At 35.5% G+C, this 18,810-nt stretch overlaps 2 protein-coding genes across 2 annotated transcripts; both read left to right on the top strand.

Annotated features, from left to right (window-relative positions):
• The first annotated feature begins 245 nt into the window (after positions 1-245).
• LOC122301324 (disease resistance protein RUN1-like) lies at positions 246-9,815 on the top strand. Its single transcript, XM_043112603.1, has 7 exons — positions 246-919; positions 1,345-2,443; positions 2,676-2,951; positions 3,039-3,944; positions 4,495-5,085; positions 7,583-8,103; positions 8,885-9,815. Exons 1-7 carry the CDS (start codon positions 423-425, stop codon positions 9,675-9,677), a joined length of 4,683 nt encoding a protein of 1,560 aa, XP_042968537.1. The 5' UTR covers positions 246-422; the 3' UTR covers positions 9,678-9,815.
• A 2,904-nt stretch (positions 9,816-12,719) lies between these two features.
• On the top strand, positions 12,720-17,831 carry LOC122292104 (dual specificity tyrosine-phosphorylation-regulated kinase 2). Its single transcript, XM_043100329.1, has 7 exons — positions 12,720-13,239; positions 14,275-15,112; positions 15,351-15,630; positions 15,909-16,016; positions 16,262-16,540; positions 16,726-16,869; positions 17,321-17,831. Exons 1-7 carry the CDS (start codon positions 12,951-12,953, stop codon positions 17,492-17,494), a joined length of 2,112 nt encoding a protein of 703 aa, XP_042956263.1. The 5' UTR covers positions 12,720-12,950; the 3' UTR covers positions 17,495-17,831.
• The last annotated feature ends 979 nt before the right edge of the window (positions 17,832-18,810 follow it).

The raw sequence follows: 18,810 nt of genomic DNA, 5'->3' as shown, positions 1-18,810 counted from the left end.
CATTAATATTAAAAAAAAAAAAATGCCAACGACCCCAACGCGAGCTATCAGATCTTAGTGTTTCCTTTAAATCCGGATACAAAGATTTTTCTAACTTATCTTAATTTATTTTATTTAATATATTATAATTTTTTTAAATTTTTATATAAAATATAATAAAAAATTTAAAATAATAATAATATTAAAAATAATATCTTATTCATCTCGTATAACTCGCTCAACCTTCAACGGCTTTTTCCTTCCCAGTCTACACCAAGTCAAATAAATCTCATTGTCTTGTTTTTGTCAATAAAGTAAAAGAAAATATGGAAGCATCAAAACAAGCCATCCTGATTCCACCTTTGGCCTTTCCTATTTTCTCACAGGGTTCGTGATCTCTTTTTACACTCTAAGCTTGATCACGACAAAGCATCTCCTTTTTCATGGATGCTCAAACCCTTCCATCCTCTTCCAAACCTAGATGGAGTTACGACGTCTTTTTGAGTTTCAGAGGTGAAGACACCCGCAAGAATTTTACCGATCACCTTTACACCGCCTTGAAGCAAGCAGGAGTTCACACATTCCGAGATGACGAAGAGCTTCCAAGGGGAGAGCTTATCTCTTCCGAACTGATCAACGCTATTCGAGCATCCAGAATTGCAATTGTCGTTTTCTCTAAAGACTATGCTTCTTCTAGATGGTGCCTTGACGAGCTCGTGGAGATTTTGCACTGCAAAAAGACCGTGGGTCAGATATTTTTTCCGATATTTTATGATGTGAACCCTTCTGATGTTCGAAAACAGACCGGAACTTTCGCCGGAGCATTCGTTAGGCATGAAGAACGGTTTCGGGCTGAGATGGAAAGGGTACAAAAGTGGAGGGCAGCTCTTATCGAAGCTGCAGATTTTTCCGGCTGGGATCTCCGGGACGTTGCAAATGGGTATCGTGCTACCGCCTCTTGATCTTCTTCATGCAATTTTTTATTTTTTATTTTTTTTTTCATTTTTCATTTTTTAAGTAGTTTAAGAAAATTGATAAAATGGATTTGAGCTACAAAATTAAAGTTGAGGTGAAGGAAAGCTCGAAATATATATATATATATATTTATGGTTAAAATTTATTTTAACTACAAAAAAAATTACATAAAAAAACTTAAAAAGGTTATATAAAAATAAATTTATAAATTAATATAATTTGATGTATTACGTTAAATTAATATGTCATATTAAATTGGCGGTCCAAACCACGTCAAAAGTAAAGGAGCTTTTGGTTAAAAAAGTGAAAACTCATAATGTTCTTTTTTTAAATGTTTTATACTCTTCCTTGTGCTTGTCTAAAATTCTTTCCATGTAAATTATTGATCAGGTATGAATCAAAGTTCATCAAGAAAATCCTGGAAGAAGTTTTGCGCAAAGTAAACAAAGTTCAATTACATGTTGCCGCACACCCAGTGGGAATAGACTCTCGTCTTGAACAAATAAAAGATTTATTGAATCTTGGAACAAATGATGTTCGCATTGTGGGCATATATGGGATGGGAGGAATAGGTAAAACCACAATAGCAAAAGCTGTCTATAATGAAATATATCTTGATTTTGAAGGAAGCAGTTTTCTTTTGAACATCAAAGAAATTTCAGAGAAACCCGATGGCTTGGTACGTTTACAGGAACAGCTACTTTCTGATGTATTGAAGACGAAGAATTTGAAGATTTCCAATGTTGATGGAGGAATAACTTTGATTAAGGAAAGATTTCGCCATAAAAGAGTTCTCATTGTTCTTGATGACGTGGATCACTTGAACCAACTTTATTCATTGGCTGGAGAATTTGAATGGTTTGGTCCAGGAAGTAGAGTTATTGCAACAACTAGGGATGAACAAATGCTAACTCTACTAGGAGTAAATGAAAAATATGAGGTTGAAGAATTGAATCACGAGGAGTCCCTTCAACTTTTTAGTTGGCATGCATTTAGGATGACTAATCCAGTAGAAGAGTATCTAAAGCTTTCGACTGATGTGGTGGGTTATGTTGGAGGACTTCCATTAGCTCTTGAAGTTTTGGGTTCCTCTCTATTAAGAAGAAGCATTATTGAATGGAAAAGCACGTTGGAAAAATTACAAAAAGTTCCTGACAAACAGATTCAGGGGAAGCTTAGAATAAGTTTTGATTCACTAGATGTTACGGAGAAAGACATATTCCTTGATATTGCATGTTTCTTTATTGGTACAGACAAAGAATATGTCAACAGAGTACTTGATGGCTGTTGTTTCTTTCCAGATATTGGTCTAAGTATTCTCATTCAAAGATCTCTCCTGACGGTTAATGAAAGAAATGAATTGAGAATGCATGATCTGATTCGTGACATGGGAAGAGAGATTGTTCGTGAAGAGTCACCCAATGATCTAGGCGAACGTAATAGATTATGGTTTCATGAGGATGTCTTAAATGTGCTTCGCAAACATACGGTAAAAGGCATATTTACATTTATATTTTATAAACATAGTTCAAATGTTCTAACAACATAGTTCAAGTAAACAACTGATACTTCACGATGGTAAAAAATGATGCATGCAATCATGTTTTGGCAATTTTAATCATGTATAAATCGCATACACCTGTATGTTTTGAACTATGGTGATCAGGTTTGAAGGTGTTCTAGCTTTATACAAGATATGACTTATTAAATTATATTGTCAGGGAACAAAAGCAGTGCAGGGTCTCGTCTTAAATTTGCCAACACTTGAAGATGTACATTTGGAAACCGAAGCATTTAGAGAGATGAAGAATTTGAGATTACTCCAGATCGATGGTGTATATCTCAAAGGATGTTATGAGCTTCTTCCCAAAGAGCTCAAATGGCTTTGTTGGCATAAGTGTCCTCTGCAATTTTTACCACCAAATTTCCAACTCGAGAGCCTTGCTGTCCTTGACATGCAGCATAGTCATGTCAAACAAGTTTGGAGGGAGATCAAAGTATGAGAAATTTTACATGCCTTGTGTTTCTATATCAGGGATTTTTTATTTTAAATATTTTCTTAACCTTTATTTTTTATTTGGCAGATATTCAACAAGTTGAAATTCTTAAATATGAGCAATTCCATAAATCTCACCAAATCACCGAACTTATTGGGAGTCCCTCTATTGGAGATAATGATACTTGAAGGTTGTACTAGTTTGACTGAGATTCACGAGTCTATTGGACATCTGAAAAGCCTTGTTTTGCTTAATTTGAAAGGATGCAAGAATCTGAGGCATCTTCCAATAAGCATTTCCAACTCAAAATCTCTTGAAACTCTCAACTTGTCTGGCTGTTCAAAACTTACGATGCTACCAGAGGATTTGGGGTATATGATGGCTCTGAGGGAGTTGCGTGCAGATAAAACTGCAATTAAGCGACTCCCATCCTCCTTTGGTCTTTTGACAAATCTCCAAACTTTAACATTATCTGGATGCAAAGGAAAAGCCTCGGAATCTTGGATCTCGCGATTATTATCTGGGATATTACCAAGTTCGAACCCCACGAACTTGCTACCAGCTTCAATTTCTGGATTATGTTCCTTGAGAGAATTGGATCTCAGTGACTGCAATTTACGTGAAGATGGGATTCCCATTGATTTTGGGAGTTTATCTTCACTCGAAGAGTTGGATTTATCAAGTAACAGTTTTTTAAAGCTACCTACCTGCATGAGTCGCCTTCCTAAGTTAGCTAAACTTCGTTTGAATGACTGTAAAAGTCTTCAATCGATTGCAGAACTTCCCACAAGTGTAACCGAGTTGAAAGCAGCTCGCTGCACATCATTGGAAAGAGTCTCAAATCTGTTTAACGTGAAACGGTGGTCGTCGATTAGCCTATCTGAGTGCAACAAACTGGTTGAGATTCAAGGTTTGGAGAAGCTACAATTTGCCATCACTCACACGGACGAGGGCTACAATGTGTCATATTTTTTCTCAAAGAATATTTTCCAGGTTTCGTCTCTGTTTTTTTTTTTTTTCCCTTTTCTTTTAACGATATGAAATTTCTTTAAAGCAATCATTCTTTTCAATTTTATATTTTTTCATCTAAAAATTCTATGTATAGTCATTTTGTGTACTCTTTTGCGTATTCTATTGATATGATTGGTTATGTATTAAAAAAATTTGATCCAACCAATTATATCAATAGAACGTGCAAAAAATACGTAAAAGTGACTGTATATAATATTATTCTTTGTCATATGCATCACATCCATCTTATAACATATTTTAAGTGGTGAGTAATGATGACAGGTATTGACAAAAAGAAAAATCTAGTTACAAGTATAATTATGTAATAATATAATATGATTAGTTAAAAAATAAGTTTTATTAAAAATAATACTAATTTAAATTTTAAATATAAAAGAATCAATATTAATATGCGTATTAGTACACAATTTTATTTTTACGTAACAAAACTCTTAACAAAATATAGAATGAAAAAGATAATATTTATCTTTCGTTTTTGTTGTAAATTATTTATTCTTTTTCGAGACTGCAGTCCTCAAACTTGCAGAGCCAGTGGAGTTATCCATTTCACCCTGGTCGCGACTCTCTAGATCGGTTCAGCCATACGAGAGTTGGGTCTTCGATATCTTGTTATGTACCTCCACTTTCAGAGGGTAAAATCGTGGGGGTGGATGTTTGCGCTATTTTTGCACCCAAGAAAGAAACCACAGCTGAGCCCCTGGTACGCACTTTAGAAATTAAGAGCCGCTTTTTTACTAACCAATCACATTGGTTTGATAAATTCCGGGAGGTAACAACCTTTATGACCTCCATACCCATGTCAAATTTCAAAGCTGGGATGGCAAGTGGAGAGGAAATAAATGTGTCTTTCGACTTTGGAGAAGCCTTTGAAGTGAACAAGTGTGGAATATCTTTAAGATTAATTGAGGAGGCAGAGCCAGATGTTATAGATGAAGATGAACAGGGAAGTTTGGTCAAAGACGGCGATTTTGTTACTTGTGCCGATACTGCAATGGATATGGTGTATATGAAGAGGGGTCGTGATGAGCATGAGGGAGGATCAAGCAATGACTGGTCTATTCAAGAAAGTTGTCCTAAAAGGTCGAGGATGGAGGCTGAAGTATAAGAATGAAAGTCCTTTATGATGAAGAAGAAGATGATGATATGTATATATGTATATATGTATATGTATCATCTTGCCCATAAGTTCTGCAACTAAGCTCAGGCCCTTCAGCTTTTGAAATTGATTATTTTCCCATTCGGTCTATTAACTGTGATTTTTTCAATAATGTCTGTACAAGTAGTGTTGTTTTTATTTAATTCCGACTCCTCGAGTGAGGAGATGAGACAATAATTGGGATGAGTAATATCCACATTATTGAGATTCTGAGACGTGTTTCTGATCGAACAATCGCTCGTGCTATTCCTTGGTTTTGTTTCTTCAATTTCTCATAACTAGCCTTGCTAAGGAAAATTCTGTAGCTCTACGACATCTTCTAATTCAGTGGGCTTATTTAACGTTGCAATTCCCTTTCGACATGGGTATGGAGGTACGTGCGAGAGTCTCTGTCTCCAAGTTGGTATTAAAGCAAAGCAATGGCATTTAGCTCTTGCTTGCGCAATTGGTGTCATCTCTCTCTCTCTCTCTCTCTCTCTCTCTCTCTTCTTCTTCTTCTTCTTCTTCTTCTTCTTCTACTTTTATTTTTTTTTATTTTATTTTATATATATATATATATATATATATATTTGTATTTGGAAATATTGGTTAACGCATCAATGTTTCCACAGGAGTTATTATTCAAGACATTTTATAATGGCCAAGGGGAGCCAGATCAAAACATTTTAATCTGGCTGTTCAACTTCAATGACTCTAATCTTAAGGCGGTGGCATAGTGGTCCTGAAACAAGCCGTCTGCACAGAATGTTTTGAGATTGGAAAATGGTATTTTACTCACAGAAAAAAAAAAAAAAATTACATATCATTTTTCACAATTTTTTTTATGTTTTATTTTTTAATAAAATTAAGTAATGTACATATGAAAAAGTCGTGTAAATATTTAAATTCTTAATACATTTTTCATGAGTATAGTTAGCATTGTTGGATGGGTAATAATAACCTTACTTTCTTTTTGTAATTTGAATTTAGACTAAAAAGCTCATAACATTATCTTCTAACATGATTTATAAGAAAATAAATTCAATTTACTAACGTAATCTAATTAAAAACAAATCTAATTTTATAAAAATTGACCGTTTCAGTTAATTGAATTTATTTTTAATTAAATTATTTGATTAAGTTAGTTGATTAAATTTATTTTAGACTAAATTAGGTAAGAAGATTATATTATAAGATTTTTAGTTCAAATTTAAAGAGCAAAACTGAAAAAATAAAAATTAAATAAAAATAAAAATTAAATAGTAAAATAATAATAAAAGAGTGAGAAGAATATGATTCTCACTATTCGTGACTTTTGTTCCCGATGATGCCACGTGTGCCTGATATTTCTCGGGAGTTCTGGTTCCTTTCTAATGGGCTTTCTACGGGCTTGGTCAATGGTCCCTTCGCAAATATGCCCAACTGATATAAAATCTTTTTCATAAAATTATAACAAAACGCACCTCCGTGTCGATGAAAATCTGACCAAACCAAACTCCAAGGTCAGCCAAATGGTAGGACAGAAGCCCTCTCTACCCCTAAAAAACCTTCGAAGCATCCCCTTCTCGCCCCAACCCAACCCCGGCGAACACACCCCAGGCTCCAAGTCTCGAATCACTCGGGGAACATGAGCGACAGTACTGGTTCGTCTTCGGCCGTTCCTTCTCCACTTTGCGAAGAACAATTTTTTTTTCCCGGTTGGTTTGTCTTATTCTTAACTTGCAGTGTTTATATAGAGTTGGAAATTTCAAATGTTCTTATTATATTTATATTTTATGGTTGCATCTACGTGATTTTTATTTTATCTTCGATGATCTTTTATCTATAGGCAAATCGAGCATTTGTACCATATTTTCACCTGTATCCCAAAACTTTCTGGACAGATCAATCTCGAAGTTTTCTAAACTCAAATCAGATCTAGAGTTTCGTATTGGGTTTCTTTTGCAATTCGGAAAACACGTGATCTGGGTACTGGTCAATCTTTTCATTTCGCATTGGAAATTTAAAGCTTTAGTTATGTGTGTAGTGTTTCACTTTGGTCCTAGTAATTTCCTGATGATTTTGATATGTGGAACTGGCAAAATTTTCCACAATCACAAGAGATTCTTAATGAGAGACTATGAATGGAAAGGTAATAACTGGGATACGAGGAGGGATCCGATCGAGGGGACGCGTTCTGTAGCGTTCTTACAAAATCGACCCTCAATTTTGTATTCCGCAAGTTTTCACGTGTTGCAAGGCGACTAGCAAACATAGTTTGGTAGGTCATCCACGGTGCCTAGGATACTTAATATGTCTTCACAATTATGCCAAATATAATAAATTATGTTTTCCCAAATTAGTTAAGAAAATAAATAAATATACTGTAATATATATTAAATTTAAATTATGCTCTATCCGCTAGCCTAGCTCCACCGTTTCTGTTACTCACATAAGGTTTATCTCCTTTTCCAGACAAGCTTGATTACAACAAAGTTTCTCCTTTTTCATGGCTGCTCAGACCCTTTCATCCCCTCCCAATCCTTCTTGGAGCCATGATGTCTTCCTTAGTTTCAGTGGTGAACACACCCGCAAGAACTTCATTGACCACCTCTATGGTGCCCTAAAGCAAGCTGGAATTCACACCTTTCGAGATGAAGACGAGCTTCCAAGAGGAGAGCACATTTCTAGTGAACAGATCAATGCTATTCAAGGATCCAGAATTTACATTGTTGTTTTCTCAAAAGACTATGCTTCTTCCAGTTGGTGCCTTGACGAGCTTGTGGAGATCGTGCACTGTAAGAGTGCCCTGAGCCACGCTCTTCTTCCAATATTTTTTGATGTGATACCCAGAGATGTCCGAAATCAGACCCAAACTTTTGCTGAAGCATTCATTAACCATGAAAAGCGGTTTCAGGCTGAGATGGAGAGGGTGCAGAAGTGGAGAGAAGCTCTTACCGAAGCTGCAAATGTTTCCGGCTTGGATCTCCAGAATGATGCAAATGGGTATAATGCTACAGTCTCTTTTGCTTCTTTATGCATTTTTTTTCCTTTTGCCCAATTTTCAATTCTTTTCATTTCATAAATTTTGGAGAAATTTCTAAATTTATTTTTGAATCAAATATAATCTAAATCTGACCATATTAAAGGATTTCAAACTAATTTGGGCATGCTTGCATCATCTTTAATGTACATAATTTCCCTTTGACAATCCCTGCGTAATAATTGTAACTGGATATCTTAAATTATTATTAGTTATCCCATTAAAAAGAATAAACAAGTTTTGGCAAGTGTGATAGATATAGTGTTTGAATGATTGCAACTCTATCCACCAGGACGAAGTCAACAATAATTTTAGTTCATCCCAGAGAATAAAACGGCAAATCAAATCTTTTCCATCTGCCAATGTGAGTGTGATATCTCTTGCCCTAGAACCTTACTTCTCCTGTATAAATCTAGATATTAAAACAGATGTTGGTTTTGGATATTTAAGTCTAGGTGGATTTTCAGATAAAATGCAATATACAAGAGAAATAATATTGTGACAATATTCTCCCCGAAACAGTTAAAAGGAAAAAAAGAAAAGAAAAGAAAAAAAAAAGTGGGGGTTATGGCATGCAGCATGCCAATGTATTGGACAAGAAATTACAGAGCAACATATTTAAATGATATATTTTATATATTTGAGACTACTCAATTATTTACAATACAGGCTTAATATTTTTTTCTTTTTCTTTCCTTGTGCTTATTTTATTTTGCTATTTTCTATTTGAATTATGATGATCAGGTTTGAATCAAGGCTTATTGAGAAGATAGTTGAAGAAATTTTGTGTAAAGTAAACCAAGTTTGCTTGCATGTTGCCGTCCACCCTGTAGGAATAGATTCTCGTGTTGAAGAGATGAAAGCTTTATTAAATATTGGAACAAGTGGTGTTCGTGTTGTGGGTATCTATGGGATAGGTGGAATTGGTAAAACAACCATAGCTAAAGCCGTCTATAATGAACTATGTAATGGTTTTGAAGGAAGCAGTTGTCTTCTAAAGATTAAAGAAATTTCACAACAACCTGACGGTTTAATTCATTTACAAGAACAACTTGTTTCTGATATCTTGAAAACAAAGAACTTGAAGTCTGGGAATGTTGATGGAGGAATCAATGAAAGATTTTGTCACAAAAGAGTTCTTATTGTTCTTGATGATGTGGATCATTTAAATCAGTTTAGTGCATTAGTTGGAAACCTCGAGTGGTTGGCTCCAGGAAGTAGGGTTATTGCTACGACAAGAGATGAACATTTGCTTACTGAGCTAGGAGTGAATGAGAAATACGAGGTACTGGAATTGAATCCTGAGGAGTCCCTTCAACTTTTCAGTTGGCATGCCTTTAGAATGGCACATCCAAGTGATGGTTTCTTACAGCTTTCGATTGATGCAGTGGATCATGTTGGAGGAATTCCTCGTTCTCTTGAAGCTCTGGGTTCCTATCTTCTAGGAAGAAGCATTATTGAATGGAAAAGCGCATTAGAAAAATTACAAAAAAGTCCTCATATTAATATTCAGAAAAGTACTTACAATAAGTTGTGATCTCCTAGCTAGATGATACGGCGGCTGGGCAGATTCCTTGATATTGTATATATGTTTCTTTATCGGTGCAGACAAGGAAATGTCACCAATGTACCCGTTGTTTCTAGTTTAGTATGCCTGGTTTGTTTTCGCAGCCTATTTTAATTTATCTCATCTAATCTAATTATTATAATTTTTTTAAATTTTCATATAAAATAAAATAAATAAGTTAATTTTTTTAAATAATAAAAAATAAAAATATATTTTAATAATATTTTATTCAATTTTAATTTAAATTCATTTTTTAAAACAAACCAGGGTTTATTTTAAGGGTCCCTCTTGACCAGTGAACGAAAGAAAGAAGTGGAGGATTCATGAACATATCCTTGATAAAGGAAATTTATATTTTATAAACACGTACGAGTGCACAAATATGTATATGTTAGATGTTAGATGGCGTGAGAATATGGGATCGAGATCAGAAGAGGTTCTCATCCTAATTGTGCTCATACTCGAAGATGTACCCTAAGGAAACCCAATCATTTGTTGCGATAAGAATTTTGAGATTGCTACAAATGAAAGCTGTGGATCTAAAAGGGATTCTATGAATATCATTCCAAAGAGCTACGATGGCTTCTGCAGTTCTCTAAATTTTCGACCCCCAAATTTCACCAATAGAAACTTGTTGTCCTTTCGGTGCAGTAATATTATGCCAAAAAATTGTGGAAAGAGACGAAAGTATTAAACATATATATTGCGTTTCCTTTTGTTTCCAAATTGATTCGGCCATAGAGATGGACTTTTGGGATCTTTTCATGTACCTTGTCGTTTTCAAAGTGGGATGCGAATGAAGATAATGGCTGATTTACATAAATTCAGACCACTTTGCAAACTAAAACGCCAAAAACGCACTTCAGCATCGAAGTCGACTACATCACATGGCAAAACCACTCTCACAAAGACACTAATTTCTCACACCATTGCTACAAAAACACCGAAACCATATAGATCCAAGGCTTACTGCCCATTTAACACCCCAATTATCCTCACTGTTTCGACCCGGTTCGATCTTGAACAAACCCCAATCGTGGTCCCTTTAAATATAAATGAGCCCTTCTGTGGAAGCTTCGTGAGAAAAATCCTCTACGTTTCACTTATCCTTAACGACATATTTTATAGGCCACAGAAAGAGTACCGGATTTCACAAACTGGAGTTGAAAATTCGCTGGAGCCAATAGAATTACATAATATTTGAGAATGGCAGTGGGAAATGTGGAATTTCCATTACTTCTAGAAATTGTTGTTAGTTTTCTTCGAGTCGTTTTCATTGTGGATGGAAATTGAAAACCTTAAACTTTTGTCCATTTTTTCAAAGATGCTTCAAGATATGGGAATCCAAAGATGCTTTTATGAATTTTGACCTTACAACATGAATGGAACTGCTTGCTGAGTTATAGCGAATAATCATATGGAAATTAGCTAAAACAAGTATAGATATATGAATTCAGGGACATCTGGTCGTGGTCATTATAGTTTCGAGGTATCCTGTGAAAAAGTAAAATCTTAAAAGCCCTTTCCCCACCGTCTGCAAGTAAAATTTTAGAGAGGCATGCCTGTCTTGCACTCAAATTAAACATGAATAATTATTTAAAAATAAAAAATGAAATTTGCCCAAATATCAGATTGGGTCGATTCATCATCCCACCCGAAAAATAAATTATAAAAAAAGTTTGGTAGCAGAAGAGGGTCCGAACTTGGACCCAATCCCTCTAAAAAGCTAATAATTTCTAAAGTTGATACCCCGTTTTCATAATTTATTTTTTTTCCTCTTTGAGTTGATGGTTGATGCTGACCATTTATCAGTTAACAAATTCGACCCCCGATTCGTATTGCTCACCTCACAATTTTATTATTTTGATTAGATTTTCATTAATGTGAATTAAATTTGAACCTGTTCTTTGCAAAAATAAAAAGACTTTGCCATTTGGGTCTCACCAAGTACAGTACGAACCAACAGTTCATTTGAATTTGAAAATTGAAAACAAGAAGAGTAGATGCCCCAAAAAATAAAAAATAAAAAGGAAAAGAAGCAAGTAATAATAAGAAGGGAGAGACAGGAAAGAAAAGAGAAAGAAAAAGTGGTTAATCATTCTTTACTATGGTCACATGGAAAAGAAGCTAGAAAGTGAAAAAAAAAAGCTGTGTCCTGCTTGTGTAGGAGCAACATTATGGCCTGCGGTGGGTCGTATTACTATTTTCATCATCGACCGAGACTATTCGAAAAATTTGTATATAAAATAAATTTATAAATTAATGTGATTTAATATTTTTTAAGTAAAAATAATAATTTTATTTATATTAAGATATATTCTTTTAACATTCCATTTAAATATGGAAACTAAGTTAGGAATGTCAGGTCCACTTCTGTTTATTATATTTCCTTTTAAGTGACACATTCTCTTTTTCTATTTATAGAACTTTCCCATTGGTTGATATATTCACTTATTTTCGATGACATATTTTTCTGTTGATTTATTTATTTATTCGTATCAACCAAAAGAACACGACAAGCCTTTCATATAATCCAAATGCGTATGGAGTAATAGGTATTAGACAAAACATTTCAACCGAAACCCAAACAGAAACATGTTAATCACCAAACTTTGTCTCCTCACTATATTTTAATACAGATATTCTTAATTACGCTTATAACTATATAGTCATAAATTTGTTAAAAAAAAAAAATTACAAGTGTAAAGCAAAGAAAAAAGGGAAAATCACATCATCTTGGAAGATTTTTCTTCCTTTTCTTTAATTTATTTTTTCGGTGATAAATTCTCCCAGTTGGAAAGTGCAGAATGGTCAAAATCAAACGGTCCCGACATCCCACTTTACTTATACCACCATTAAAAACCTTGTTAGCAAAATAATAATAACAGTCATAAATAAATAATATCATCTTCAACGATTAGATAGAATAATTTCCACGTGTCAATCGGTCGAAACCATGAGGCACTTGCGGCCCCACTTAGCAAAAACCCCCAAAACCCACACCTCTCACTTGTCAAAGTTGGTAACGACACAACCCCTTCCCTTCCCTTCCCGTAGCTTGTGTTTTACAGCAGACATAGAAAGAAAGAAACCTGAGCCTTTTAGAACTCGAGTCTCGTAGAAGCATGCAAACCCTGAACCATGTCATAGTTTCCACTCCTACCCCACCTAATTCACTTAACTTCCCTGCCCTTGCGTCTCTCTCTCCCTCTGCTCCCACTTTACATTTGACTTTTCACGTTCATGGCGGTCTCAGACGTCGAGGCAGTGCTAGAGTTCTTGAGGAACAACGGGTTCTCGGAGGCCGAGTCTGCTCTCAAAGAGGATATGATTGAAAAGGGTGAACTGGGTTCGTTTGATTTCGAGAAATTCTTCTTCCCAATGGTGCCCCCTCCCCCACCGGTGAGAATTCCGTCGACTTTCCGGGGATCGGGGATTCCTGATGATGGTGAATCTTCGAGGTCGAACTCTAGGTCCGGGGACGACGAGTTCGTGAGCTTAGGTTCTTCCACTTCGGATGTGTGTTCTTCAGGTGCTTGTTCTTGGATTGAGTTTATGTTTATCTTTGTGGTACAGCGTGCTCAGTAAGCATAAAATTCTTGCATTTTCGATTACTTTTTTAACCTTCTGTCTGTTTTCCAAGATAACCGATGACAACAAAAGAAACGAAACGGATGTTTTAGTTGACACATGCTAATCTGGTGTATTAATTCGATTCAGTCGAGTGGATTTTTTGCTTTTTTCTGGGACCAATTTATGGAATATCATGGCTCAATAATCGAATTGTAGCTTTGTTTGATCAAAGGAACTTATGGTCCGATGATCTTCCAGTAGTTGGTTACCAAATTGTTCCGATGTTAATTGATGCTGATGTGCACGCCACTGATACTCTATCCAAGCCGGTTCACAAGACAAAATTTCATTTAGCATATATCTTTTAATGAAGTATTGGCAATCAAAGCGGCATCTTTGCATAGCACGAAAATTGATCTCTTTATCGGGATGGTCAACTTTAGTTGTTCTCTTGGTCTTGATAGTCAACTTCATTTTTTCCACCATTTCCTCTTATATGTCAAGTTGTGTACTTATAATCTGTTGTCGATAGTGAGATTCTTCACTCAGAAAGGCCTGATTTGATCTTGTGATCTCACTTTACTGTAGTCTATCTTCGGTTTCTTACTCTAGAAATGGAGCAGAATCTTTTTTCTCCACTATCACTCCATTGCTACCACTTTCTTTTCTATAATTACTTAAACAATGGCGGCTTCATCACCATGTAGTTTCTGAAACTTACCTTTAGGCTTCTCTTTTATGATTTAAACCATCAATCTGATTGCAATCTGATTGCCACTGTTGCTATGTCACTTATGCTTGTCTGATATTTGCATTTCAAATGTTCTTTCAACTAAAGAGTCAGGAAATGCCGTATCGCTGGACTTGTTAAATTTCAAACTAAGTCTAATTTGTTTTCCTATTATTCATCATATTTCCCATTTTTCCTCTCTTTTTCTTGATTTCACCCTGTAGCACTCAATTTTATTTTATTTTTTCTAATCTATCATTACAGAATTCGTAAATCCATATGGAGTTCAGTCAACATCTCATGATACCTCTGAAGCCTCATCAGAAAACCTATCTCAATTTGGCACGGCACGCGATTATCATGATTTTGATATGCAAAATGACCTCTTTTGGTATGATGAGAAAGATGACAGCGACTTCATGACTCCCTCATTTGATGGACCAGACTTCTTTGGCTGTCCAAGTGAGGATAAGTTTGTCATGATGTCAGAGAATGAGAAGCAACATGGGAATCCACTGGAAGAGAAATGTCTTTTTTACATTGATCCCTTAAATGACGAAAATGAGGTTCACCTGGTGGATTATGATAATTTTGGTAGAAAGTGTGACCCTGGAGAAGGCATTCAGGAGCAAACCAAAGGTGTTACCACTTATGATTGTCTAGCCCCTTTTTATACATACAGTGTTGGAGCTGGAGGATATTATGGTGACAATCTTGCAAACGGCAGCTACACGAGCTCTAAAGAAACTGATTTGAATGGTTCTCAGTTAAAGGTTGTAGGGAATATTCCCACTGACTGTGGTGCTGCTGCACAAGATAAAATAAGGAAGACTGGCTACTCTGCTAAAAGGGGCTGCTCAAATGACTGGGTTGAAGGGTTTAAAGATTCCCATCACTTTAATGTTAAGGTTGCTGAGAAAGATTTCATACCAAATGGAGTTGACAGCTATGAGTTTGGAGATGGTGGAAAAGTAAATTCAGAACCCAGCAAGCCTGAAGCTGCTGCAGAAGGGGAGGATTTTATTGATGATCTTTTAATGTATGATACTCATGAGGATGAGTATGAAGTATTTGACCTACGAATCATACATAGGAAAAACAGGTTCGTTGGAAATTTTCCTCTTTTACTTTTGGTTGTTCTAGTCTTCAATAAATTTCTTTTTTCATCCAACAATTTTTTCTCAATTTGTTTGGATTGAATTTCGGTTTTAACTGGGGAGCATAAGATCATTAGAAGTTGATTCTAGTCATCAAAATGTTCATACAATTAGTTCTTTGTTTTATTCAAGATTTGAATCTTGTGTTCCGGGTTGAGATGTCATGGGTTATGCCATCTACAGGACTGGATTCGAGGAAAACAAGGATCTGCCAATTGTGCTGAATACTGTCATTGCAGGTAGATACTATATGACAGAGTACCTTGGTTCGGCTGCTTTCAGTAAGGTTGTTCAGGCCCATGATCTTCACACTGGAATGGATGTTTGCCTGAAGATCATAAAAAATGATAAAGACTTTTTCGATCAAAGTTTAGATGAAATAAAACTTTTAAAGCTTGTCAACAAGTATGACCCTTCTGATGAACGGCACATTTTGCGTCTTTATGACTTCTTTTATCATCAGGTATGATTATGTGGTACAGCATTCAAGTAACTTATTGTGTGTGCTTCCTTCATTGCTTTATGTCTCTCAAAGATTACCAAATGTAATATCCTGAATCTATATTTCAACACCATACGATTGTCGCATTCTGTTTATGTGTTTTGGCATGCATATAGGTTGAGATAGTTCTGTTAGAATGATGGATTTTGATCTTTCTGATATGATTGGCATGCTATTTACTTATTATGTAGCTCATTCACTTATTGTGGGCAACTTCTTTCTTCGTGAAAATAATGCAGGAGCATCTCTTCATTGTTTGTGAACTCCTCCGAGCAAACTTATATGAATTTCAGAAATTCAATCAAGAATCTGGTGGAGAGGCTTATTTTACCTTGAGCAGATTGCAGGTTGTTCAATTAGAATATCTACTTGCAGTACTTCTTCCAGTTGATTCCTTATGTTGTTTGTTTTGTTTAGGATTCTAGTCTGATGGTATGAGTGTCTTTGATTCACACAGTCCATATTTGTTACACTGGATTTATAGATTTTCTCAATGAAGTTTTTGTGTATGTTAATGAGCAATTATTTAGGCATTTTACCACAGGCGTGAAACTTAATGTTATGCTTCAAAAATTTCCTTTCCTTCTCACAGGTCATAACCCGTCAATGTTTGGAGGCATTGGAGTACTTACATCACTTGGGAATTATTCACTGTGATCTAAAGCCGGAAAATATTCTTATCAAAAGTTACAGAAGATGTGAGATCAAGGTTATTGATCTTGGAAGCAGTTGCTTTCTGACAGACAACTTGTGCCTGTATGTACAATCCCGTTCCTATCGAGCTCCTGAAGTAATCCTAGGCCTTCCATATGACCAAAGGATTGACATCTGGTCTCTTGGCTGTATATTGGTTGAGCTATGCTCTGGGGAAGTATGTCTTTGTTTTGCTTCGTGTATACTATTTAATTGAAGTTAAAATTCATTGTCATAGATGCTTGCTTTAAAGTATCATGCCAATTTGGAGTTTTCTCTATAACTGTTCATTCTGATGTTTTTCTTTGTGACCAATGCGAGATAAAAATACATCCTGTAATTAGTGAATTATGTGTTTGCCAGGTGCTGTTTCCAAATGATTCAATTGTGACGATCCTTGCACGCATGATTGGGATGTTTGGCCCTATTGATTTAGAGATGTTGGAACAGGGGCAGGAGACAAACAAGTATTTCACAAAAGAATATGATCTTTATCATATAAACGAGGTTTGTTTCCCATGTTTACTACGTCAAGCATATTGCCCGTTTTATCTGAACAAGATATTGTGAATGTATAGTGTCTTGCTTGCAGCTCAACTCATGAGACTTTAACCTCATTTCTCATGCTTAATGAAAGGCAGATCAATCAAAAGTTTGATTTTTTTTTTTTTTTTGCTTAACCCAACTGTGTCAGTTCTAATTACTATATTGTGTGTTTTAAATGTGCTCACTAACTTCATTCAAATTACGGGGTATGGTTTTGAAAACGTGTACTTTTTCGATTGAAAGATAAGGTATTAAATATGGTTCCCTTGAATGGTATAAATTTTCTAAGAGCTGATACTCCTTTGACCAAGAAGAGGTTAAAAAATCTGGTGCTATCTTCAGCATGGTGATGCTGTGATCATGTCATGAACATGAAATTGCATTTTAGCTCATATCACGTTATTTTGACCAGGAGACAGACCAACTGGAATACATAATCCCCGAGTCATCCTCGTTGGAGCATCAACTGCAGGTTACTGATATCGGGTTTATCGATTTCGTGAAAAGTCTGCTTGAGATCGATCCAAAGAGGCGCCCAACAGCAATGGAGGCACTGGAGCACCCATGGCTTTCCCACCTGTACTAGTCCACTTCTTTCGAGTATTAGTGGTGGAATTTTCATTCTTGTGAGGATTATTTTTCACCATAAGCCAAATTTCCCTGAGGGTGAGAATGGAATGCATTTCTGACTTCAGTTTTGGTTGGCATATATGTTGTTACAATTTATTTATTAATTAGCACATACATATGTTTTGTTCAAAGCTGCTACCCAATTCTTTTTACCCTTTTTAAGTTATGGGGGGGTTTGTAAGTAACCAAAAACAGACTTTCCGAACCAATTTGGGTTCTATGTGCTGGTGAGTACAAAAGTTGTACACAGTTTCATTCCGTTCCACAATATTATTGTTCTCGATTTTGGCAAACGATGTTTTGCTGTGCTTCACTTTTGTTTTTTGTTTTTTGTTTTTCTCACTCAACAAATACATATATTATGTATTAAATAAGAAAATTGGTACCACTCTGGAAAGCACTATATTTATTGTGGAAACTGGTAGGTGCCCGCCCGATAGTTTCTACGTAAAATCCATTTTTTTAGGTATTTTTAAAGTTATTTTAAATATATTTCTTTAATCATTAAGTAAAAACAAAAAAAAAATTAACAGACAATTTTGAGAGAATTTGTCTCTAACTTTAGCATTATTAATTTATTATTTATTTTTGTTGACGCAAGTAATATTTGACTAGTTTTGCTTAAGCTGAAAAAAAATGTGGATCATAAAACTGGAAATAAAGTAAATAAACTAGGGTTGATCATTGACCAAGCTTTGCCACTTGACATTTTGGCCAAAAACATTGAACATGCTCGACGGGAATGGTCAAAAGATAATGTTTCTTGGCCACCATGGTACATACACACATGATGCAATAGGCACACGTAATTCCACGTCTACAAGATCTTCCACGACAACTTTTCAATGATCAGTGGTTTCTCAGTCAGTCCAAGGAAAGGAACTCCATGACCTTTGAATACGCCCGAGGGCACCAAATTAGCCCCCTCCTATGAATCATAACCAATAATATTTTAATTTCTTTTGTTCTGAGCATATAATAAAATCAAAAGTAATAATTACAAAGGACAGAGTCTTAAAGAAGGAAATATTGTCTCTTTCTGATTGGCGGAGTTCTAACATCCTCAAATCCGAAGCCTCGCTCTCTCTCTCTCTCTTTTCTCTCCCTCACTTTTATCACTTTTGTCGCCCGAAATATTTGCAAGCCCACGATTCCCCAATTGCGCGTGGATTCCATTCCCCCATCAATCATTCCCTAAAGGCTAAAGCCAGCCGTCCCCACATAGATGTCACCTATTTTGAATTTTTGAGTAAGTGATCATGTTCATTTTTA

Source organism: Carya illinoinensis, chromosome 1 (genome assembly GCF_018687715.1).
Source record: "Carya illinoinensis cultivar Pawnee chromosome 1, C.illinoinensisPawnee_v1, whole genome shotgun sequence".
Lineage (NCBI taxonomy): Eukaryota > Viridiplantae > Streptophyta > Magnoliopsida > Fagales > Juglandaceae > Carya > Carya illinoinensis.
This window is presented reverse-complemented; position numbering and strand designations above follow the sequence as displayed.